At 38.9% G+C, this 25,494-nt stretch overlaps 3 protein-coding genes across 4 annotated transcripts; 2 read left to right on the top strand and 1 right to left on the bottom strand.

The window, feature by feature from the left end:
* The first annotated feature begins 229 nt into the window (after window positions 1-229).
* On the top strand, window positions 230-11,117 carry LOC122085424 (U-box domain-containing protein 33-like). Of its 2 annotated transcripts, none has more exons than XM_042653854.1 (9): window positions 230-1,153; window positions 2,304-2,425; window positions 2,700-2,821; window positions 3,342-3,446; window positions 3,841-4,312; window positions 5,421-5,573; window positions 6,787-7,317; window positions 9,267-10,028; window positions 10,686-11,117. In XM_042653854.1, the coding sequence occupies exons 1-9, from the start codon at window positions 892-894 to the stop codon at window positions 10,866-10,868; spliced, it is 2,712 nt and encodes a 903-aa protein (XP_042509788.1). In that variant the 5' UTR covers window positions 230-891; the 3' UTR covers window positions 10,869-11,117. The 2 variants fall into 2 exon arrangements, with proteins under 2 accessions (XP_042509788.1, XP_042509789.1); XM_042653855.1 differs by having other exon boundaries at window positions 231-1,153; window positions 3,841-4,313; window positions 5,437-5,573.
* Window positions 11,118-13,583: 2,466 nt separating this feature from the next.
* Window positions 13,584-24,223, bottom strand: LOC122087514 (SPX and EXS domain-containing protein 3-like). Its single transcript, XM_042656670.1, has 4 exons — window positions 24,217-24,223; window positions 23,317-23,321; window positions 13,978-14,049; window positions 13,584-13,902 (listed from the first exon to the last, which is right to left on the bottom strand). Exons 2-4 carry the CDS (start codon window positions 23,317-23,319, stop codon window positions 13,651-13,653), a joined length of 327 nt encoding a protein of 108 aa, XP_042512604.1. The 5' UTR covers window positions 23,320-23,321; window positions 24,217-24,223; the 3' UTR covers window positions 13,584-13,650.
* LOC122087513 lies at window positions 18,485-23,278 on the top strand. The gene is made up of 4 exons (XM_042656669.1): window positions 18,485-20,130; window positions 21,199-21,479; window positions 22,164-22,391; window positions 22,625-23,278. Exons 1-4 carry the CDS (start codon window positions 19,686-19,688, stop codon window positions 23,153-23,155), a joined length of 1,485 nt encoding a protein of 494 aa, XP_042512603.1. The 5' UTR covers window positions 18,485-19,685; the 3' UTR covers window positions 23,156-23,278.
* Window positions 24,224-25,494: the final 1,271 nt, after the last annotated feature.

The raw sequence follows: 25,494 nt of genomic DNA, 5'->3' as shown, positions 1-25,494 counted from the left end.
AACAAGTTTTTGGCGCCGTTGCCGGGGAGACAATTCCATGTTATTTTTCACTTTCTTTTGGTAAATCGGAGTGCTTTGTTTTATATTTTTTTTTTTTTTTTTTCCTTAGCAATTTTTTTTTTTAATTCTTTTCTTTTAATGCTGTTGGCATGTGGAGCCCATTTTGGATATAGAAACTTTGAGGGAAGAGGAACCTCCACAGTAAACAAAGAATGGAAAGGCAATTGTTCCACTTCTACCAAAAAAAAAAAAGAAAAAATGGAAAGACGACTGTGACAAACTGACAAGGAAGAGAGGTTCAGTACAAAGCATATTCTAATACTACTTTTGTCACTTTCATTTGTTTTCCTTGGTTTTCTGAGCTTTGAGTTAAAAGGTGATAATCATAATCATCAGGGAAGGGATCTTCTATTTTGATTTTAAATGATTTAGTTGGCCTTTTGAGCTTTGAGATAGAGACCCTTTTCGCAGGAAAGGTTCTTAATCACCAGGAAAGAGGTCTTTTGAGCTTTGAGATAAAGACCCTTTTCGCACAAGGGTGATAATTATCAGGAAAGATATCTCCTATTTTTTATTTATTTTTTTTAAATTTCTTCGTCTTTACATGGGTTGACAAATTTATGTTATAGCTTCGAGCACAAGGTTTCATTTCAGAGTCATAGAGTTGCTAAAGGTTTTTTGAGCCGTGCCGTCTCCCTTTCTGCAGAGAAACTAGGGTTTTGTTTGAAGAAATCACAAGGGGTTTTGAGAGATTCTAGAGAGAGAGAGAGAGAGAGGGCAGAGACATTTGCAATATTTCTGTTGCAAAGGAAGTTCGAAGAGGAGATTCAGAAAGTCAATTGGGTCAGATTGGAGGGAGAGCCTGCTTGGATTAGATGGTATGCTTTCTCCATGGCTGTTGTGAGTCCTATTCCTTTTCTTACAACACAAATTGGAGGGATTGAAATTCATGATCTAGATATCTCTGGATTGATGGACACCTCTGGAGAGATTGAAGAAGAACCCCGACTTCTAGTGGAAAATAAGATCTTTGTGGCAGTTGGGAAAGAGGTGAAGGAGGGCAAGTCGACTTTGTCATGGGCGTTGAAGAATTCAGGGGGGATGAAGATCTGCATACTCCATGTTCACGTGCCAGCTCAAATGATCCCAATGCGTGAGTTTAAAATTTCAAATCCTCCAAACATGTTAATCTTATCCTCTGTTCAGATTCATTTTTTGTTGTTGCTGTCAATTGACCTTGGCTGAATAGTAAACTATCTCATTTAAAAACCCATTTGTTGAACTTGGAGTACTCCAAACTAAATCTCAATTTTCTTGGTCTAATATTCTAATAATAATGTCAGAAAATTTTGTTTGTTTCATAATTATTTACGCCAGATTTCCGTGATATTTTTGTTGATATTGATGCTGATCTGAAACTTACTGCCTGTAAGAGTTTATACCATGTTTTATTTGTCTTACTTTTATGGGACTCTTAGTTTGTATTACGAGTCTAGATGACATTCTAGAACATGAATGGAGAGCTTGGAAGGCAAAGAAAATATAGAATACATGTAGGGGGATGTTTTCCTTCACCATGCAGTGAAGGAACCGTCAATGGCTGTACTTCTCTGCTCCCCTATTTATGAATGGTCAAACACCGCCCCCACTGTAGCGGGATACCCTCCCAATGCCATTCGAAGGCCTAGGTCAAGGGAAAACTCGGTCCATATATATATTTTCATACAAAAAAGGTGTTCAGACAACCAAAAATAAAGAAGTATAAATGTAATTGAAAGAGAGGTATTATGGGACATGGAAATACATGGGAATAATTAAATATAGGACAAGAATCGCTGCCTGGTCTCGTGGCCCTTGCACCAGTGCGGGGGCTGATGAGAGTGCGCATATGGGCATCAACTGCCATGGGATTTTTATTTCACATAGGGTGGGGCAGTAATTTCATGCACCCCTGTGTCTGGGAGCAGGGGCCAGGTGACTAGGCAGCTTTCTTTTTCCCTTAAACATACTAAAATTGTGAACAGGGTAAAGAGAATGGAAATCCTATTTTGTATACAGTTTCATGGATCTCTCTGTGTCAATTGAACTAAAATGGGACAGAAGCAGCATAATGGCTCTCTGTTTTTTGGTGCGAGTGCTGTTGCGCTGGAAAACGTTTCTCTCTTTACTATTATGTCTGAGAGAAATATATTTCTTTCCATGAAACTCTAATAAGTTAAAGGTTTTCCTCTTCTCGAATCCTTCTTGATGGCTTCTGCTGTTACTGACTAATTTTCTTATCGTTTTGTTTCCGTGGGTCTCAGTGGGTGGGAAATTTCCAGCAAACACACTGAACAAACAGGAAGTCATGGCATACCGAGAACTTGAAAGGAAAAAAATGCATGATGCTCTAAATGAATATCTGTCCATGTGTCACCGAGCAGGGGTATTGCTTCTCCCCTCACTTTCTTTATTGATTTGATTGATGTTTTAATTGTACATCCTGGAATTCAGATCCAGTAAATGACTTGAACTGCAGTGATCTGGCCAGTAGTGTTCTCCATACATTACCTTCAAACTTTCAAGTTTCAACAGCATGACAAATATATAAGCCTTTCTGTATTTAATATCATGGACCTTCGTTTTGGGGACAAAATTAACCCAGTCAATTGTTTGCTTACATTTAAATGATTATTGACCTTAATGGTTCACCTTTATAGGTAAGGGCAGAGACAATATACATTGAAAAGGACAATATTGGAGAAGGGATTGTAGAGCTCATCATTCAGCGAGGGATCAAAAAGCTTGTGATGGGTGCCGCAGCAGACAAGCACTACTCAAGGTATGAAAAATACATTAATTTTTTTTTAATTATTTTAAAGAAGACTTAATTGGATATATAGAAAAGGTTGCAATTTGCATCTTTAAGCATGATCCGTACACATGTTCCACAGGAACATGACTCCTGATCGTTTGGCCAGTGGAATGCGTTTTGGATTGAGCATGCCAAATATTGGACTGATGGGTGACTGAAGAGAGAATCACAATGTGATTGATCTAGAGCTAAATGAGAAAAAGAAAACAAGTTTTTGGTAGTTAGATGTGCCAATTTAGGCTGTCATTTGGCCTGTACCTATAAAAAGGGCTTTGGTTCAGTTCTATAGAGGTTTAATAGAACTTATACATGAATTTTGGTACTCTCTTTTTGGATCACGCCTATAGCTTTTAAGTTGATGAGTTGGTGCAACTGAGATGAGATGCCTTTGCTAAAAACTTCCACCAAAAACTATTGTTGCTGACCTTATTAAAACTCATACCTTTCATGTTGCTAACTAACTTTCCCATGCTTCTTCATACTGCAGGAAAATGACAGGGCTCAAGTCCAAGAAAGCTATATTTGTCCGTGAAAAAGCACATGTTTCTTGTCATATATGGTTTGTCTGCAAGGAGCTCCTCATGTACACAAGGTATGCTTTCCCCCCCCACTCTTTAAGCTTGTCAAATTGGGGAGTTTCAATATTTATTTATTTAGTTGCAGAAAATAGTGTGAGAGACTGGGGTAATAATTTAGTGTAATCGAAGGACTCACCTACTTGTCGATACAAACTGTTTGATCAGTGAGTATAACCTAAAAATCAGGGAGTTGGCACAATGTTTGAGTTTGATCAGTGTAGTGTTAGTTCTTTAGGCCACATATACAGGGTGGAGTTCCTACCTAAGATGATGAATCTAGCCCATTATGGAAATCCTTTTCTGTATATTCTATTTACTTCAGAAAAACCTCTCTCTCTCTCTCTCTCTCTCTCTCTCTCTCTCAAGTTTTGATGAACATGGTAACCTATAGTGTTTAAAAAAATGCAGGGAAGGTAACTTAGAGGGAAGTGAACTAGCAAGTCCAATCAGCGTTACTGGCCAGGTGGAGAATTCGAGATCCAAATTTCCTCCTAGTCCCAGGGGACAGAAGCATTATTCAAAGCCCAGTAATCCAGTTCAGGACCTGCTTCGAAGAGCTGTATCTATCAACAGTAGCGCTTCTAGAAGAGGAATCACATCATTCTCTTCCTCAGAAGGGACTGTTGTAGCGCCATCAGCACTGCCAATCCAATCAAATGGAGATGGATTTTCCAGTGAATTTGAGGGGAGTGGGACATCAAGGAGGAGTCCTTCTAAGTTTTCAGAGGCTTCAGCATGGTCTTCAAGTGATGTGTTTGATACTTTTGAGTCGTTCTCAATTGTGAGGGACGGGGGAAGCAAAGCAGGGACAGTATTGTACTCACTGCCCGGATGCGAAGAGAATCTCCATGATTCTTCTCTTCCAAATACGCTGTTGCTGGTATGTATGATTATTCAGTTACTGTGTTATTCTTTGGAGAAAGGATGTGCATAATATCCCATTAGTGTATCGATTTGAAGTCCATTCCGTTAATGTTCAACAAATATATCCAACCATTTCAATTCTTGATCCTCTACTTGGAGTGTTGGACACATTAATAGTTTGGACTTTTGTTGATCCCTGTAATAGCTTCATCGAGTTGAGGGATTTGCACTAGGATCTACTCATGTAGCGATTAGAGGGCCATCTACTGTTGACATTGTTTGAAATTTGTTTTTCCTGTTTTCGTAATGCTACAGTATAATGTTTATTTAGAGGTATATGAGAATATATGAGAGTACTGATTGTTTTCAAGTAAAAAAAAAGCATTGGGCAAATTTTGCACCGGAGGTCTCTCTCTCTCTCACATGCACACACATTCAAGTGTTTTTCCTTCCAACACTTTACCATGAGTACAAATTCGCTGATACTGGAATACTTTTCAAGTTTCTGCCCTAAAGCGTTTTGCTTTCTACCTTGTTTAGATTTCCTTTACCACTCATATCAGTTTGGATTCTCTTTTTAACTTGTTAGCAACTGTGTATGCATGTTTTTCTTTTAACCAATTAGTCCACTAGAGTTCTGATTGAATTTGCATTATAAGGGTTGCCTTTATCTTCTAAAGAGAGATTTTTTATCTGGAATTATGTAAATACAGAATACTAAGTTTTTCGTATATTTGGGCCTCCATAGTTTTTAGAGAAAACATAAACCTTGGGACAATCCAGGCATCCATTCCCCTCTGCAGCCAAATACCTGCTGCTAGTCTGACAGATATGACTCTCCTGTCCAAAGTTGGGTTTTGCTCATGAGGTGGGCCAAGTAAATTTGAGGATCAAACCAGTTATATGTCGGGCCTCAATCTCTGATACAGTCCTAGCCCTAATAGCTCTGCTGGGTTGGGCCAAATTCTAATGAAATCCTTGAGCCTATCGTGGCCCAATAACATATTAGCCTCATGCAGCTTCATCTAAGCCCAGGCTTCAAAAGTTTCTGGGGTTTTAGGAATTGGATTGAACTCCTGATTTGATGTATCTTAGTTCTGAAATGATTCATGGGATTCTAACAGGAAGAACAGATGAATTATGAACAGATGAATTATGATATACATTCTCAACTGGAACGAGCCATGGTAGAGGCTGAAAACTCTAGACGTGAAGCATTCGAAGAATGTCTCAAGCGTGGGAGAGCTGAGAAGGATGCTTTTGAGGCTATATGCAAGGTAGACTTATTTTCTCACCGTCTTCTTTAGTAGAGGATCAAATGATAAGTTTGGTCATGCTCATGTAGGGCACATATCCCATTAGGGGAGAGAATCCTTTGTTAGAGCTGGTTATGTGCTCATATTTTTCTAATTCCTTCGAAAAACATAAAAAGGGTACAGACAGGGACAGGCTAATAACACCCTAAACCATGTGTCTATATCCATGCTATATGGGTACACACAGGGACAGGCTAAAAACACCCGAAACCATGTGTATAGATCCATGCTGTATATTTTTCATGCCTTTCTAAGCACTAGAAAATTATGGCTCTAGGAACCAGCATTAGTAGAGGATCCTTCCTGCAATGTTTTAAAGACCCATTGGATCATCCACATTGCTGACCTTTTCTGATGCATTTTAGGAATATCCTGATCTGACTGTTGGGTCAGATGATCAGAGCATATAGATTGCTGATTGCCAATTGCTGGGCCTGGACAATTGCTCACTTGGTCCCTTTTTATACCAATTGCTTTTCCCCTACCCAAAGAGCCCAAATTCCCTTTTGGTCAAGCAATAGGGAAATCCATTATGCTACCATTCCTAAGATTTTTTTTTTTTTGCAAATATTTCTGATTATGAAAGGGCATTTTAGTTGTGAAGAAAACTGAACTCCACTATTACCTATTGACATTTAGCAGTTCATGGTGATTTCTTTTCCTGATCAAATGTTCATGGTGATTTTTACTGTTTTATGACCTGCCACATGGGTGGATCCATGTGATAGAGGACCCATGCCCAATCTTTATTAAAATTTTGACCGAAAACCGAAAATGAGTAGCGAAGGTGACTCAAAAGAAGATACCATTTTATATTTTATATTAATTTCCCTCTTGTAGCATTTTCGCAATTTATGAATCTACATTAAAGCTTGAACCACTGGTCTTACTCATTTTTGCTAAAATTTTACGAGTGGGTTGGGTGCCAGGGTCCTCTATCACCTGCATCCACCCATGTCCTGCAACATGGTGCAATTCTTCTTTTAAGAACCATTCATGTGATCATGTCTAGATGTCCTCCCACATGGTAGATCGGGAAGTGCTAAATGTCACTAGAAGCTCTCATCATAATTATGCCTGTGCAATTCTTTGTGGTTGAGAACTCTCTGATTTTTTTTATTCTTCTCCAGTATACAACATCCAAAACTCTAACAGTCATGGCAACCTTTTATAGGCCAAAGCATCAGAGGGCTTGTACGAGAAGGAAAAAAAGCAAAGGGAAGAACTGGAAGTTTTGCTTTGGAAAGGAAAACAAGAATTGGAAATGTTGAAGATACAACGAGACCAGGTCATGGAAGAACTTCGGATCACCCTGGACCATAGGTCAAAACTGGAGAGTCAAATTGCTGATTCTGATCAAATGGTATCAGAATTGGAGGAGAAGTTTCGCTCCGCTGTGGAACTCTTGGTGACCATCAGGAATGAGCGTGAAGAGCTACTGAAAGAGAGAGACAATGCAGTAAGAGAAGCTGAGGAACTGAGGAAAACTAGGGAAGAGGAGGCCACCAGCTCGCATACGCCTCCGTTCTTCTCTCAGTTCTCTTTCCTAGAGATTGATAAAGCTACTAGCAACTTTCACCAAAGCGGGAAGATTGGAGAAGGGGGATATGGGCTCGTTTATAGAGGAACACTTCGACAAACGCCTGTAGCTATTAAGTTGTTGCACCGTGATAACTTGGAAGGCCATGTGGAGTTTCAACAAGAGGTAAATTTGGTGCAAGTCTCATACAAATATGCTATATAACTTCGTCTAACATACATCTCAATGGGTGGATGATCCCTATGATCACCCATGTTACTCTGATCATTCTGTTGAAGCTCATTATTTTTGGGAAAAGTTAAATGTCACAGGAACTACATGGATGATTCAAGTGAGAGTCAAATGCCACTATGCACAGTGGTACCATCATACGTGTAAAATTTCAGCCTTACAGAGGAACAGCTGCACAGCTACCATTGTTTCTTCCATTTGGAGGATTGCTTTAGCTTAAGGAGTTAAAATTCAGGATTATGACTAGGATTGGTGATGGGCAATCCGTATCCAAACCCAATCCTTACCAATCTTGGTTTATCCTGGGTGAAAAGGTTGCAAATGCCTTCATAGAATGAAATGATTTTGGTATTGGTATTGGATTGGTGGATCAGTCACAACAATATCAACACTTGAAACTGTGCTTTGGCCAATCCGAACATTAGATATCAAGGCACCATATGAAGTACCCATGTGTCAACTTCTTATGTGTTGTCTCAACCAAATGGCCCACCATGTGGTGGACTCTTTTCCCTTGTATTTTCAGTTAAACTTTGGAAGGCTGATCTTGTCATTCCAATTGTTGGATAGAGACGACCATGGGGCTTGGTAATTTTCAAATCTCATACCTATATAATGGCCTACCATGTAGGTCTTTTCTTCCAATTATCTGAATGTAAGTCCAAGATCGACTTGTGGAAACTTATCCTCCTCTGGTGGTCGGGGAGTCCTGTGCCATTATGGATCATTTCATGATACCATACTGTGGCATGCAACCTTAGAAACTCAAACTTTGAGTCTTCTCCTAGGTTAGCCAGACTGGATATTGATTCCCTTATGTTATGATTGGCAAATTGGCTTGTGGATTTTGTGTGGTGTTATGATGCTTTTGGCTTGAGGCTCACTTGGTATTAACAGCATGGTCACAATTTGGGCACCCATTGATCTAACACTTGGCATAAGGTGTTCATGTCGAAAACCTCTTCCTAGATTTTTTTATATAACCTTTTCTTTCCTTAAATTAGAAAAAGGAAAACCTTGGTCTCCAAGTGTATGATGTGGCCAAAAAGTCGTAGATTGAGGTACTAATTGCTTGAAAGTGTGCAATAACACTTCCATTGTGATTGCTTCTATATATTTGGATCCATCCCTAAGATGTGTGTGTCCAACAATATAGGGGTGATCACAGTGGTAGCAATCTTGCATTTGCCCATGCAGCTAGCACTAGCTAAAAATGTAATGTCCATCCTGAAAAGTACAACAAAAATGCTGACTTGATGGTCAACATCAAGAGAATGACTCAACTATGTATTGAGCTGTCAGAAATTTTTCGGAAAATGATACTGCAAACCCACAGGGCTACCGGTTTCCATGAACTCCTAATATAAATAACTCCCTTTTTAAATTAAATAACGACAGAGGCAGTCACATGATTTTCTTTTTTTCCTTAAAATATTTATTTTGAAGTGTGAGTTTCTGTGAGAGGTTTATGGAAATTGCATGCCATAGTGGGTTCACATTAGCAAGGCCCTGAATTATTTTATTTGGTTTCCCCACCCTCTGTTTTGTGGGTTTCATATGTAAAGTCTCCCATGTGGCACGTTCTAACAGCACCATTAGGCTAGCAATTCCAACTAAGCCATTTTGCTTTGTTCTATCATGTTGCACCATGTTACATATCTCTTGATTTACTTTTCATTTTCCTTTTCACCTCATTCTTACTGAAAAATAAATCACCTATAAATTGGCCTTTGCAAAATCTATCACTGATGTAGGTGTGAGTTGTACATTGCACTTTCCAAGTTGTATATAGACAGAATATCAATCCTTTATTTTGAAAGAGCTCACTCTTCCCTTTGCGCCCTGTATTATGTTTGAGTGATGGGTTGATTGGATTTTTTCAGGTGGATGTATTGAGTAGAGTGAGGCATCCAAACCTTGTCACCCTCATTGGAGCTTGCCCAGAAGCTTGGGCACTTATCTACGAGTACCTCCCCAATGGCAGCCTCGAAGATCGGCTTGTCTGTAAGGATGGAACTCCCCCTCTCTCATGGAAAACTCGAATACGTATCGCCATCGAGATCTGCTCAGCCCTCATCTTCCTCAACTCTTACAAGCCTCATAGCGTCATCCATGGCGATCTCAAGCCTGCCAACATCCTCCTTGATGCCAACTTTGTCAGTAAACTTGGTGACTTTGGGATCTCCCGCTTGATCCGCCGTCCTGAGAGTTCAAACCCATCCACATTATGCTATAAAACAAGCCCAAAGGGCACCTTTGCATACATGGACCCAGAGTTTCAGGTAACCGGAGAAATGACGTCAAAGTCGGATATCTATTCATTTGGGATCATAGTGCTGAGGCTGTTGACTGGGAAACCCGCCATGGGAATAGTAAAGGAAGTGCAGTATGCACTTGAGAAGGACAATCTGATTGCGGTGTTAGATGCATCGGCTGGTAACTGGCCATATGTGCAGGCCAAACAGCTGGCTCATTTGGCATTGAGGTGCTGTGAGATGAGCGGAAAGAACAGACCAAACCTTGGAGGAGAGGTCTGGAGGGTGCTTGAGCCTATGGGGGCTTGCTGGGGAGCCATGTCGTTTTCCAGGTTGGCATCAGGGGAGCATTGCCGTGTTCCATCCTATTTCATTTGCCCGATTTTCCAGGTCAGTTTGCCACTTGGTGATTTGCAATTGGGTACACTTTATGAACGTGAATTATAAATCAAATCGTAGGAAATTTCTTATGCCAAAGATCAGCTCCATCAAAGGTTTGTTCATTACTGACCTTTCTTATTCCTGAGGTTTTCACATTTGGGAGAAAGTTCCCCTGAGAAAAAGTTTCTGTAAGGTAGTTTAAGATGGTCTGATGGTGCTGATTTTTGGCATAAACTGCAGACACCCATTGGATATTGCTAGCAATTTGTTTCTCTTTTGTGTTTTATTAGGCTTGAAAGAGCTGCAAATGCCTTATTTGCAAGTTCTCTCACTTTTTCCATTTTTTCTTTTAATACATTTTCTTTTCTTTTCCTGAAGTCATTGCCAACTTAATTCTGTTTCAAGCCATTTCTATCATTAGAGCTGAAGTTTGATGGAAACTTGGTGTTGAATTACTTAAAATTTCATTAGGTTTTTTCCTTTTGGAAGTTAAAAAACTAAACTGGAGTGACTTGTGTCATCTTTTATGTTATATTTTCTTCAAATTTTGTTTATATTACAAAACTTTTTTGCCAAAATATTAGAGCTAGATTGTCATAATGGTCACCAAAATGAATTATACAATTATGTTTTCTGACTCCATTTTCATTGTATTTGAAATAACAGGAAATTATGCAAGATCCACATGTGGCGGCAGATGGTTTCACGTACGAATTAGAGGCTGTGAGAGCTTGGTTGGATAGTGGGCATGACACTTCACCGATGACAAACCTTAAGCTTAATCATTTGAGTCTCATCCCTAATCATGCTCTTCGTTCTGCCATACAAGAATGGCTAGAGCAACCATGAGGGTTTTATTTTTGTTCATTCATTCTTTTGTTTCATGCATTCATCCATTCCTCCCTTCCTTTGTTTGTATACCAGGTAAGTAAGGCTAAGTTATGTATATATCTATCAATGTAAAAAAAATATAAATCTTAGTGTATGTCACAGATAAATTCACATACCCTGTAGGTGCTCTTTCCCTAACCAGGGATGAAGGCTGCAGGCTAAAGTGGCAGCTAAGAATCTCTTGTCAATGAAATAATTTATTTGTTATATTTTTTTGTGAAACAAAAAAAATAAACATATTTAGATCGTAAATTCACAAAATCAAAACATTTTAAGTATATATCCAGACTGGTCTTTACATTGTATAATCAATCTTCCAACGCTTTGACGGTTGGTATTTTTTTCCGGTAAAACTTGACAGTTGGTAATGAATCCTAATGACTTGTTTCTTGAAGTCCCTACAACATTGTTATGGTCCTCTGGATCTAGTGGTCATTTCTAATGGGTTCTCACTTTGCTCTAGGGTTTGGCAGCAGGTAACTTTTTCCTAGTGGCTTTCACTTTGGCATCAGGTTGTCCCTTTTGAGCATGGGTTGGGCAGAGGATTGATTGCTCTGATATCACTATTACAATCCTAAAAGAAGTGAACACCATAAATCAGCTTATAAGGTGAGGGAACTCAAAATCATATCAACCCACATCAATTTCAAGGATCAATTTCAAGAAACAAATATAGGATCATAACAAACATCATGTTTAGTAAGGAGGGATCATGAAAACCAACGCCACTGCTAGATTTTGGTTGACAAATGTGATCATGAGTAATGCCAGGCAGTCTTTTATGATCTAGAGGGATTCAGATCCTCTCCAGCCGGGTGCAGCATGCATCCCACAGCTAGGAGGACCCAGTCACACATCCCAACACATGAACATGCTCCCCAATGTCCTCCCTGCTTGGAGAGAATCTGGATCCAATCTTAAGAGTCTACCCTTCGTTTTTTTACCCAAATAAATCCCCTTCTGAAAATCTAGCATTGACAGAATCCAATTGACGACCAATTTATTCAGCTGCTCCGGCAAGAGCGCCCCACTGGTCCTTTAAGAAACATATAGAACACACCCACTTGGCTGATCCTTCAAGCACTCTGATTCCCCGGCCACCTCCCTTGAACATTTCTGAATGAGTTGTCCAACCAGGTAGGCCGGGGGTATTGTTGGGTCTACACCTTTCTTCAAGGCCTTGATGGCGCCTGATTCCAAGGCTACAATTCTATAAAGCTGTTTAGAAAAATACTCTCAGCCTATCTATAGAACTTGCAATTCTGTAGAAGCCATTTGTAGCTCTCCTCTATGAGGGCCAATACACCCCTGCAACTGAACCGTTTCAGGCATGTCTCTATACTCAACAAAGGGGGAAAACAAAAGAAAGAACTCCTCAATCACTACTTTGGTTACAATAATGGCAAATGCAACAGGAAACAAACCATTGTACTTGACAACTCAATGCTTATAACAGGTTGGCAATGCTTGAATTCCTCCTCAATTGAGGATAAAGTTCAGTAAGATTTTATTAATTGAAGCCAAAGATGTTCCAATGCTATATGAGGCCCAAAACAAAACAGAGATACATAAAAAAAACTGGACCAGAAATCAATCAAAAAAATTATATCTTCCAGTTTCTTCTAATATCAATGTTAGGCAACTAAAAGCTTCACATAAACTGAGAGGCCTACATGATCGTTTTCTCCTTATGATTTCCAAGCAACCGGATAGGGAGGCTGAGAGTAGTAATTGGTAGGGCTTTGTGCATCACTGCTGAACAATGAGAATTATTGCCACCTCACAAATGGTCAGTATCATCTCCGAATTAAAATCGCTTTGTTTACCAGTATATTCAATAGACACTCTGGGAAAAGCTTCGTCAAGATAAAACCATCAGTACTATCAGGTGTTAAGCATGGAATTACACACTAAAACTGGCAATCATGCAGCACTTAAGAGGCTTTGCACTATTGCACAATGCAGAGCATCATCTGGCAAGTGTAGGTTTCCTCCACCTGACAAAGATTAGACTCCACAATTAGAGTGAGTGGCCTAAATCCCACTTTAAAAGTAGTAATAATAACACCCTGTTTGGTTAGAAGTGAATTGAAAGGAAGTAAAATAAAATGTTCACAAGTGAAATGAAATGAAAAGAAAGGGAAGAATTTTCAATAGGGTAATAGGGTGCAATGGTCAGAGGCGAAAAGTGTACTCATACCCATTCAATTTGATATCAATCACTATATTCCATGTGTCACACTTGGATGAATGCATAGGTCCATGCAGTAAACGACCAATACCCATGCCACTAGTAAATTTTGCATTAAAAAAAAAAAGGCCACAAGCGAGTACATGGTTTCAGACATCACAAAAAAGCCACTATTCCATAACAGTGAAACAGCATCCCAGTGATGTTATGAACCTTTATACTAACTCGTTAACCACTAGAGGAACTATTTTGAGCAGCAATATGACCTATGAGAAGGGAATGAGGCCCCTCTATCATATAGCCCTGCACGAGTAAAATTAAGTCTGCCATATGCCAAGAAGTCACCATGTGAAGTTTTCCCCATTAAAGAATAAAAGTGACCTTGTAGTTACTAATAAATCACTATCTATGATATCCCTCTTTCTAAAAGAAGTAATTTTTAAGGGTCAAATGAAATTGACAATCAGAGCGGCCAAAATATGGAATCAGTAAGAAAACTAAATTTAATATTATGCTAATATTGGAGGACACAATACCCGTGTAGTTGGTTTATACAGCATTAGTGGAACCAAGTAATTTTTCTTCTTCCTTTGGGATAGCACCTGTAGGGAGTTCCATATTTGCGTTCATCATCTTATTCCACTCATTCTCTATACGGAAGAATATCCATTGGAAGCGACGGAGAATCTCCAAGGCTGTGATTGTGAACACAGTCATGTAATTATGGCGGAGATGAGCAGACAGCTTGTATGTCCAGGTACAGCGGAGAATCAAATTGCTTCCAATAGCCCAGAAATAAATCTGATATCCACAGAATATTATATTGTACAGTACCATAACATGGTAATTTTACAGACGGATCCCACAAAATCTTACCCATGAACGTCCATATAACAGACTTGAGCAGACATGCGGCTTGTTGACCTTGAAAATCCCAGAGAAACCACTGCCAAAAAGAAATTTGTTGGGGTTTGCTCTATGAAATATATTGAATACATATGTTTTATGGAAGTTTCTATTAAAAGATACATTCTGACCCAGATAACAGCACAAGTTAACAAGAAGTTAACCCAGTGAGGGATGCTCAACTTTTACTATTTATTAGAAAGTAATAAGGCTTTAAATTATCATTCTTTACTAATAATAATATCCCTACACAAACTAGTAATTAATGTCTTGATTTAATCAAATTGGAAAGAATGCTATATAGCCTATATTAGTAATGATATTATGTAGGTCATTGCTCAGATTGGAATCTCTACATTCCCTACATCACATACAAGGGGGTTCAAAATACAAGTCCTCCACTTGGAAGATCTTCCAGATCAGATACCAGCTTGACATTGTGGTCATTTGATGAGCACATTTATGTGTGAAATCTAGGGTAGTAAAACATGCATTTTACATATTTAGAATGGAGCTACCTTGGGTTTTACTCTCTTTTTGCAGGTTTTATATTTTCAAGGCCTTAAGGACTATCGGGCGCTATATCTCCAATTTTACACGTAAAGAGGTCCTATTTCTTTTCATGGTTGTGAAGAAGACGGAATTCTGAGCAAGATGGATGTGTTCAATTAAAAGTACACATTCGTTTGGTCACCCGTACAAATTATTATTCTTTTCGGGCCAGAAAAAGAATAATGGATTAGAACTAAACCGAGATGCAGAACCAGCCCGTTTGCAATTGTCTCAGAGGTACAAGGAATATTTTAAATGCCAACAAGGATCAATGGACCACATCCTTAAGTGATTGAAGATTCGTTTTTGGTAACAACAACTACCTAGCGTAGTTGGTGAGCTATGGTGTGCAAAATTCCCTTGTTCACCAAGAGGTCTCAAGTTCGAATCTCATGGTTGTTTTTTTTAGAGAATTTGTTGAAGATTTCCTGCTTTTCATTCACTTAAAACACTAAGGGCATGGAGGGGATTTCCACATCAAATTAGAAGCAAGCAAAATGGTGGAAGGGTTCCTGCGCAAGAAGAGAAGAAAAAAAAAAGAGGAGAAATAAAGATTGTCCAAATCTTCTCTCTCCTCCACATCATCACCCACCAAAAGATTGTCCAAATCACAAAGCAAGAAGAAAATCGTTCCTTGGAGGGAGAAAAAGAAGAAAAATAAATTAGAAAAAAAAGAAGGAAAGAAAATAAGCAAACAAATTATAGGAAATTTCTCAAAGTTTATTTCTCTCTTCTCTCTCCTCCACCTTAGCACTTTTGGTCTCAAAAGATCTCACAATCAATTGTGGGTTTCTCTCTTTTAGGAAAGAGAAATTTGTTACCCTACCTCCCCATTCCCTATAAATACAACTCATGTAAGAGGAGGGGAGACAATTCATTCTTCTTCTAGTTTTTTTTAGTTGCTCTCTCTTTCTCTTGCTCTCTCTTTAGTTTTAGTTCTTCTTTATCTTTTCTTTAATCACTTTTGTAATAGCTTTTTTTTTTTATTTCAATTAATGCAAGCACTCTTTTATTTTTATTCAGCCCTTTTATGTTTATGATTTATGCAATTGAGTTGTAATTTTTTAAGTTATAGTTCTAGGCTTAGATCTAGGTGACAAGATCATGAGTCGTGGAGCAATTTTTTTTTTCAAGTTCAAGCATTGATTCAAGTAAGTAGGCTCCTTCAGTAGTCTTCTCTCCCCCCTCTCATTCCCTCTTCTGACTACCCTTCCTTTCTTAATTTAGGATTTTAATTTCAGTCGTTACATTATTGCTATCCCTTTTCCCCAAGGTTCATGGCTAGTGTATGTGTTGGCTTTGCCCCTCCTAGCCATAGAACCATCAATTTATTGTTTTTATTTTAATTGTCTCCCTTTCCCTAAAGCCAAGTAGAGTAACCCTTGTAAGAGTGACTCTCTGGTCAAGTAGGGAAGCTCATATTATGATGCATCCCTCGGGCTAAGTAGAGAAACCTACTTGTGAGTCTCTCTCTAGCTTTATCCCCTTTCTTTTACTTTATTTTTATTTCAGTATTTTTTTTCTTTTATTTATTATTATTATTTTTTTAATTGCGTGGGTTGTTTATTTTCAGTTATTTATTTATTTAATTTTAATTGCGTGGCTTGCGTCTTTAAATTCTTAGATGATGAATGGTTAGGACGTTATTTTTAGGACGGTAATTAGAATTAGATCACAACCATTAATCAGTTCACTTTCGCATTATTAAAAGAAATAACAAATAAAGTGGTTGCTCTCCCTGTGTTCGACCCGTAGCTACACTGATCTGTACGCTTGCGGTTACATTTTAAATCTCAAACATAGTCTCTGTTACTTTGCTTTTTAGTTGTTTCTGTTTTGATGTTTGAGACTGAGCGCGGTGGTTAGGTTTGTATTGATGGAAGGTGAAAGGGTGGGTTTTTCAATGGCGGAAGAGAATGATTTTGTTCCCTGTCTGCTCCTGGGCATCTTATTTCTTCTTGATTCTATTGCTTATTCATAGGTCTTATTATGAATGTCATATATTTGGATGCTATAATAACTTTTTTAATATTTAAATTTCTGTTACAGATGACTTCTTCTATGCCCCCACTCATGATAGCAAATTGTGAAATTTGTGAGAAGAGTTGTGGTAAATATACAACCAAGTCGGGTAAAAATATTGGAAGTGAATTTTTCAAGTGTGAAGATTCATATAATTTTTTCATGTGGGTGGACCAACTACATCTATGTAGATGTGGTAAAGGTCAATGCAAAGTACGCATTGCGACGAAAGGTCCAAACAAGGGATAATATTTTCTATGTTGCCCAAATTCAACTGAGGTAATTTATTTCTACGATTTTAATAGATAATTTTAGATTTTTTTTTTTTAATTCGATGTTAAATTTCAACGACCCTAATCACATCTATTATTTGATATAAGCTGATAACTGTGGATGTGGTATGTTTGTATGGTTGAAAGATGAAACACATATCTCTACCATACAACATACATTATGTTCAAAAAGCTCAACATCAATATCATCCACACCATCGTTCATTTCGAACGAGTACATGAAAGGATATCTGGAAGGGACACTTAAAGGACTAGAGGACCAAACAAATAAGATGAAAGACATCCTCTATGCATTCAAGCCTTTAGATTTGGACAAAAATTGAAAATTTAGAAAATTATGTAATAATTAACTTGGACAAGGCATTGTTAGTTATGTATTTTGTTCATCCTTTTTGAAACCATTTTTTTTAGTTGGTATGTAATCACTTTATTGTCCCAAAGGATTTGTATGCTTATAGTATTTTAATGTTATTTCTGTAATTATTGACTTAAAAGAAAAGAAAAGAGAAAAAAAAAACGTTTCTGAAACAAGCATTACCAAACAGCAAAACTGTCGTTTTTTTGTTCTGAAACTGTTCTAGAAACAGATTCACCAAATAACCTTAAATCGTTTAAAAACGGCGTTTTGACACAGAAACTGAAATTTTCGTTTTTGACACGAAACAGAGTTTCTGAAACAGAAACGATACCAAATGGAGCTTAAGAAAACCATTAATTTTGTGTTATAAATAAATTAAATTAAAATGCACATATTAAATGAGAACCCTTAACACCCGAGTAAGCTGACATTAAAAAAAATCATTGAGAAAGACAAAAAAAATATATTAATTCTAAGATGAAAAAAAAAAATTTTGTAGGAATTCTAAAATGGAAAAATAAAGCCTACAAAATCAGAGTGCAGATTCAATCATAGCCCTCTGACATAATGAGCTGTGCTGACCACATTGACACACTCTTTATTATTCTAACCCATGTAGGCCCCATATAAATGATATCATTCTTTGCATCATCATCGTTATGGTTAGCTCCGATTTCTCCCCACAATGACATAGTAGGAAATCCTCTTCCACCAAAAAAAGAAGAAGAAGAAGAAAAGAAAAGAAAGAAAGAGATGTTGATCAATGTTACTCGGTTTCTTCCCATTTTGCATGGATTGTAAAAGACACTTATGCAATAGGTAAGTTCACATACAATGTTAAAGTTATCATATTAACCTATTTTTCATTTTTTTTTTTTTCCCATTAGAAGAATCATATGTCACTATATTAGAGACGAAGGTGATCATAGATCCACCAAGATGACTTAGCATACTTTGGTAATTGGGACCAAGGCAAAGTGAAAAGGGTCTGGATTCTCTACCAACGTGGGGCCTTTCCTAAATAGTTTCCAATGAAATGGAATCTCTTCTGTTTATAATTGTATCGATTAAGATGAAGATTCTGTTTCATTGATAACTATGGAAGCAACCGCGTTGGTAGAGAATCTGGACTCCGGTGAAAATACAATAATAGGTCGGTTGGGGGTCCCACTATTCCATTCGTGCATTAAGTGTTCCCAAACCAACAAAACTTTTGGTCCCCTTTGCACGGCCGGGATCCCAGCCGTACTGATAATAGCATTTCATACTAAGAAATCGCGACTACAGGATAAGACGACTTAGGACTATTTTGTGCAACCAGCTCAACCACCAAGTGTTCGGTGTTTTGCCACAAAGAGAGAAAATCGTATAAACTTCAATTGATGTTTTTTGCAAGTTGAATCTATAATAGCCTTCTTCATGGTTTCACTCCTTGCAGACTCTCTTTAAGCCTTACATCGCGTGTGTGTCTTGGACTATTCTTGGCTCGTGGGTCGTGCTGCTTCGTCTGAGAAAGGTCACAACTGGGACCTTAGGTTTTTCCGTTTTTTCTTTAATGGAAGGATGGCTCTTCCAGTCATCGAAGATAATTATGTGGGCTCCAGCAATCGCAAATTGCAGCAGCATTTGCGTCAGTCCCATAAATTCTTTCTTCTCAATCTGAAGTCTCAACGTCAACGTTTTTGAGGTTGTAGCGTGTGCAGAGACCACAATATATGAAATGGAATGTGAAAACTGAAACAATTTACCCACGCAATCATGGAAACAAAGACGCCCACCCAAAAGCCCAAAACCCATTTGAATTGAATGCGTCTTCTTCCTTCTTCCCATTCATTCTGATATCTCAAGTCGCCTTACCACTGTAGCATGTCAGGCTGTAGTGGGAAGCTTATAGCTGCCCCACAGGGACCCACACAGCCTACAATTTAACCCCTTCTTCTTCTTCTTCAATGGCTTAAAGCATCATTGTTTATTCTTCTTGTCAAGTCCCTCCGCACCTCCTCTCTCCCCCTTTCTCTATTTTTATCGGAGACAAAGAGAAGTTTTTTCCTTAATTCTTCTCAGACAAGAATCTCCGAAAGGCCCAGGAGCTGCTTCACTGAATAATCAGTCTCTCATCTCCCAGCCCAGATAATTTTCTTCTCTTCTTCTGCGTTTCTGGCCGGTGAAGATTCGGTTCAGGGCTCCTGGGTTCCGCGCGAATTTTCATTCAATTCCTCTTTTCCTTTTTATCTTCTCCGATCTTTGTTGTCTCCACTTGAATTGTGGCCTGAGCAGATAAATTTTCAGGTCGGTCACTGGGTTTGAATCAGAAGGAAACATGTTTTGTTTCCAGGTTTCATTGGAAATCATTTGTACTCAGCCTGAATCAAAGGCTCGATATAGCTACAATTGATCGAGTTACTTTGCAGAAGGAATTTGAAAAACTTAGTGGGTTTCGAATATTCAATTTGATGCTTGAGGTACTACGTTCCTCGATAGAGATGACCATGGACCGAGGCTTGTCAGGCGACGTCCATGAGGGAAGTAATCGAGGCTTGGTATTGGCGATTGAATGCTTGAAAGGGAGCTCGAAAGCTGACGAATGGAATGGAAACATGCTTCAGACAGGTGACATCGTGGAGGAGCTAAAGATCGGAAACCTGTTGAGCGTTGGACCGCCGTTCAAGAATGGAAAGCATGGGGTGCAGAAGCTCCTCCACACGTCGTACAAGAAGAGGGAAACGTTGATTAAGGTCCGAGTCCGACGCGGCCGATACGAGGTCGTTGAGTTGCAGGCCTGTATCGTCCCCAACGAGGCCGCCGGGAAGAAGCAGTATATGTTAAGATCTATTGATGATCCTAATTACGCCGTTGGATTCGCTGATCGGACGGAAAGCGATTGCCTTGCCTACCAAGGTAAATATTTCCTCTCTCTCTCTACAAGCGATAGTGATTCTTTCCACCTGATATAGGCACTTTCATTGCTCAAACTGAAGCACAGACATGTGGGGTTGGTTCAAAAGTTTTGGATAATTTGAATCTGAATCAAATGCTTTTTGGTTACTTTTGAATAGTTTGAATGAGATGCTTTTTTTTTTTTTTTTTCTTTTGGGTGGACTATTAAGCTGAAATATTTATTAATTTGAATCAAACCCATCATGTATGGGGCTTTCTGCATCCCCCCCTGGTTTCCCAATGGTTCTTGCAGAGCTCACTTCACTTGATTTTTCAAACACTTTTTTCACCGGGCGTCGATCATTAGTAGTTAATTTCAAGGAATGAAGTAGTTGATCCTGGTGTTTTAGTGCACTTCGCTTGCAGTTAACCTGTTTTCTCCTCTAGACCACAATAGACTGGTCTGAAGATTCTGAACTCTCACTCTAGATTTCTATCCTAAAGGAAAAAAATTGAATCATGAGTAACACTTATCCTTTGCTTTGGTTTATACTTTGTTGCTTTTTGTGCTATTGCACCTACATCCTAAACTAGAAGTAGTTAATGGCTACAGAACAATGTTAACCACCTTTTATGGTACACAGACTTACTACTGTTGGTTTGAGGACATGTGGGCATCTGGACTATTAGCCACCAAAGCATTTATACTATCTGTGCAATACCAGTAGGAATCCACTTTTATTGCCAAACCATCCTTTATTGACATTTTTTGCAGGAAACCTTGGATGAGATGCGTGTAGAAATCTAATCTGGTTTGTTTCAATATCTTTGGGTACTCGTAGATTGGGTCCATTGTTGCGCGGGTTGCATTGTTTGCTAGGTTGCTGCTATGAAAATGTTAAAGACTGTCCTTACATTACCTTCTGGGTTGTTTGGTAGCATATGAAGTCTGTTCAAGTAGGATTATTATTGGGGTATAACCACATTTGTTCCCTCATAAAATTCATTGAAATATAAACTGAGATTGACCATTAAAATTTTCTATTTAACTTTTTCAGCAATTTAAAAGGCAATATTTTGGATCTACAGGTTCAAGAAGATCTAGGTTGGTCTCTGCATTAAGCAAAGCACAACTTCAAGATGGCTATGTACCATATCGTTGGGAGAGGAAGATGCAGTTGCTTACAGTTCCCAATTCAAGTTGCTTTCTTTCTATCCTATTTCTTCCAAAGGCATCAGACCGAATTGCTTCGCGGTACAATGACATTGAGGATACACTTGCTAGGGCAAATGCCTGGCTAAATGCTTCTCAGGCCTCTGGGGTCCCTATAGTGCTTATGAATATCCAGACTGAGTCTCTCCTTACAAAGGTAAATTTGGAAAATTGCTGTAATAAAACCCTCCTTTTATATTAACTTTTTGCATGCCATATAATTACACACTCTTTGAAGGGTCCTATACCTGCTTTTAATCAGCTTGAACCAAAATGTTGAACTCCCCCACAAGGCTAGGCCCCTCAGATATGATCCATGGTGCCTTAAACCCATTAAGACAAATCTTATTTTTCTTCCCTTTCCCTGTAAACCTTTAGCATTTTCCACATAGGAAATGTAGACCATCTCATTCGACCTCTTGTAGTAGCTGTGTCAAACCAATGGAAGTAGCTTGTAAGTAGCATACACAATCCATTGGGTCCTACCTTCAAGCTCTCTGAGTAGAATGATTGGCCTGATTGGAGGACTGTTAATTGTTGAGTATCTACACTGATGAAAAAACTGAGCTTAACAATATAAGAGGATGTTCTGAAAGGAGCTTAACTAAATAGGAAGGATGTCCAGAAGGGCACCACATCATTCATGTAGTAGATCTCCAAGTTGACCCATCAGATGGGTATTGCATATCCAGGCATATCTTTTGTTGCTTCTGTGTTGGTAGACAACAAGTTTATACCATGCATCTATCATATTTGAAATGCTTGTACAATTAAAGTTGTATCACTTTCTGGAACATTTGCAGCAGTGCCTAGGATATTTATTCTTTTTCTTTTGTGGCAGATATCTGGGGAGACTGCTTCAGCTACTGTCAATGCTGGGTCATTTTCTGACCTATCAAATCTTGCAAATGTTAGCCTTTATGGGTTTGAAGATTACCATGGGGTTGACATTGGTGTGGTGAGAGCAGTTCGTCTCTGGTATGCTCCTATTGGAGGAGAGGTTGCATTGGAGATTGATCTAAAGGAAGGTGACTCAAAGCTTGGGTTTGCAATTAGTCGTACAGAAGAGGTTTGTTGTATATAAGAAATTTTATCCCCCTTTAGTTTGTTCTCTTATTTACAAGAAAGGTTTTGGGTCACATTTATATATGTAAAAAGCGATAATTTATCAGTAAGGAATTGCTCAACGTCGTTAGAGTGATGTAGGCTATAGAAATAGAAATATGACCTCTAAATGAAGATTTTACTTTGGCCTTTCATTTGTTCAGAATTTGCTTATGCTTCTCATCTGATGATGGGCAGGGCTTCATCTTCATTTCTTCCGTTGCTGATGATGAGAACAATGAGCTAGCATCAACACGATCAGGACTTAGGGATCTATACAGAGAGGCAGTGAGTGCATCTAAGTTCCTGGTTATCTCAAGAGTATCAAACCAGAAAGTCCTTCCTTGGATGGTTTCTTCAGCTGGGGCGATCCGATGTTATGACACGGTCTCGCTGAGCCAGAAGTTGTCATTGCACCGCCACGCCTTACGTCCTATTTTTATCCATGTGTTCATGTGGGACTGTACATTAGTTTCCGAAGATGATGGAATTGGCAAGTTTAGGGCCAGTTCACCAACTGCAATGCCACGAAGATCTGAAGTCCAATTGCCACGTCATCCATCAAATGAGAGTCAAGTCCTGCCTCTGTCTCCTGAAATTGAATTGGCGCAGCCATCAACTGAGAGCCGTGTCCAAGGCAATGGGCCAGAGCTCATGGGAGACAGAGACACGGCAGGGGAACTATCATTTAGATTCCATAACTTTTCACTCTCCAGCAACTGGGTTTGATCCCTTCCCCACTTCCCTTTCTGTTAGTGTACATATGAGATTATGTCAGTTGATTCCCCTCGAGTGGTGTTAGTTCCCTGTTACAAGTTTGATTGAGAAAATAAACAGTACACTTTTTTGCCAGTTCACAACCAATTTTAAATACCACCTTAACGGCTTAACATATCTGTACATGACTCCAAAATTCAAAGTTTATGGGCTATTATTTCATATAAGATTGAAATTATGTGCTTGTATGATCTGAATGTGCACATCTAAATCATTATTTACTGCTAAGGTAAGTGAATTAGTTAGAATGACTGTAGGTGGTACCGACCATTATATCAGTTGGATTGGGATTACGAGGGAAACTTTCTCCATAGCTGTCTGTATCTACCTTGTAGCAGCTTTATTGGTGTCAAACTTCTTGAACATGTTGATATCAACCTCTATATTCTTGTCCTTTAGTTACAGTCTGAATAATATATGCTGTAGAATGCAGCTTGCAGATAGTTCGAAAAAGTCACTGACAGTTTGACAGATGAAAATATGAATGGAAAAGTTCAGTTGTTGGAGCCCAACAATCCAACGGGAAAAATGGGTTTCTTGACTACCAGTCCAGGAAAGATTTTTTCAGATTTTCCGTACTTATGGAGCTGATAGATGCTTGGTGGCTTCAGTTAAAAAGGTTGTGAAGAGTGCTATACCCTACCAAATAACAACCCAGTCTTATCCCTACTAAATGGAGTCACATCACATGGATCCTTACTCCTATACATATGATACAAGGCCTAAACTATGCATGTCTTTCCTCATTTTTCAATTCAAATCAGTGTTGCTTTGAAGGTTGTGCACAGTTGGCTAGTATCTAAGATGTGTGTGCAGCCTCAGCTATGTTCAGCTCATGGTTTACTGCCACTATTTTTTCTTACATATTATGCTACATTTTAGTTTTGCTCGAGCCGACTGCCAGAAATGTGAGTTGTAGGGCTACAACTTGGGGCAGTAAAAAAAGGAACCCACCTGAAATTTCTGAGTCTGAATTGGGATTTCAGACCATGGGCCAAATGTAGCCCAAAAACCCCAATCCGGGGTTTAGTCGGCCCCAGGAGCCCTGTCATGGAGAGCTTCTTCATGCGCGGCCAATATGGACCATATGGTGCCATGAAGAAAAGCTGCCAGCCAGGGGGGGGGATATGCTGATGCCTTAAAGGGCGAACTTTGAGACGAAGGGCGGATGTAAGTTCATGGGTCTTGAAGATTTCTTTCGCCATGGCAGCTGAAGATGCAACCACACTCAGAGGCCCCAAGACGTTGGCTGATGGCAGGACCATGTGCTTTGCTCGGGAGGCTTTGTAAGGACTGGTGCAATATGGAACCAATGCGATGGAGATGTCCGATGATGGGTGGAGCTGGCAGGCTTGTGGGTAGTGTGTACTGGTCGGTGAGCTTTATCAGAAGGGAGTGTCTAACCATCAATGAATGCTACGGCACAGAAATCTTTGGGCTTTAAAGTTCATTTGGCTGTTAAAAAGTGTGAATGCTCTGCTTTAGAGTTGATCAAGAACCTCACCTAGCGGACATCAAACTCGTCTGGGTCCTCCCATGTGTCCAGCTTCCTCGTTTATTTATTTAAGAAGAGGGTTCTTGAGCAAGCAGCATAGAGGAGCACACCAATGAGGTGCAACGGAATGATTGCGTACACTGGAAGGCGATGAGGTGATTTCATGCGAGAGAGAAGCTTCCAATCGTGCAATCTGGACAGGCCGGGAGTAGTGGATATGATCTTAGAATTGCTTTTATGGCTGTTTGCAAGAATGGGAAGCTGCAAAATTTCAACTGCATCATTAGTCCCTTCAGCTGGAGAACACCTAGAAATTAAATGGGTTCCCTAATTGCTAAGCTAAGAACAGGGTTTAAAAACCCGGAATTTCAACGCTCATTAATCCCTTCAATTGAAGATCCTTCTTAGTTCTTACATTCTCTAAATCTTTTCACTAGTCTCTTGAGCAAAAACAGATTTTGTGATTGATCTTCCGTAAAACTAAATCTTTCCATCGATCTTTAACATTCTCATCACTTATTAATATTTTTTATCATCTTTCACTCTTATTTTTTGGGTGAATAATAAATTCACTCTTAAAGCATCTAATATGGCTGAAATCTCTAATTTCTTTTCCTTCATTTTAGCCATTTGATATCATTTTCCACTTCCTTTAAGCTTATTATTATAGAGATACTTTTTTAGTCCTTGCTTTTCCCACTATTTTTTTAGCTTTAATTTCTAGCAAATTTATGCCTTATAATCCTATGTTAGTCCCCTTTTTCATTTTTCTTTTTTCATTTTTTTTTTTTTTTTT

Source organism: Macadamia integrifolia, chromosome 8, assembly GCF_013358625.1.
Source record: "Macadamia integrifolia cultivar HAES 741 chromosome 8, SCU_Mint_v3, whole genome shotgun sequence".
NCBI classification, from domain to species: domain Eukaryota; kingdom Viridiplantae; phylum Streptophyta; class Magnoliopsida; order Proteales; family Proteaceae; genus Macadamia; species Macadamia integrifolia.
Note: the sequence above shows the minus strand (reverse complement) of the source record. Positions and strands in the feature narration are given on the sequence as shown.

Coding starts and splice junctions, on each gene's coding strand:
- LOC122085424 (XM_042653854.1), top strand. CDS start 892: ATGGCTGTTGTGAGTCCTATTCCTTTTCTTACAACACAAATTGGAGGG. Junction 2,426..2,699: donor CCATGTGTCACCGAGCAGGG/GTATTGCTTCTC, acceptor TCACCTTTATAG/GTAAGGGCAGAGACAATATA. Junction 2,822..3,341: donor GCAGACAAGCACTACTCAAG/GTATGAAAAATA, acceptor TTCATACTGCAG/GAAAATGACAGGGCTCAAGT.
- LOC122087514 (XM_042656670.1), bottom strand. Junction 13,903..13,977: donor TGTTATATGGACGTTCATGG/GTAAGATTTTGT, acceptor TGTGGATATCAG/ATTTATTTCTGGGCTATTGG.
- LOC122087513 (XM_042656669.1), top strand. CDS start 19,686: ATGCTTGAGGTACTACGTTCCTCGATAGAGATGACCATGGACCGAGGC. Junction 21,480..22,163: donor CTGAGTCTCTCCTTACAAAG/GTAAATTTGGAA, acceptor CTTTTGTGGCAG/ATATCTGGGGAGACTGCTTC. Junction 22,392..22,624: donor CAATTAGTCGTACAGAAGAG/GTTTGTTGTATA, acceptor GATGATGGGCAG/GGCTTCATCTTCATTTCTTC.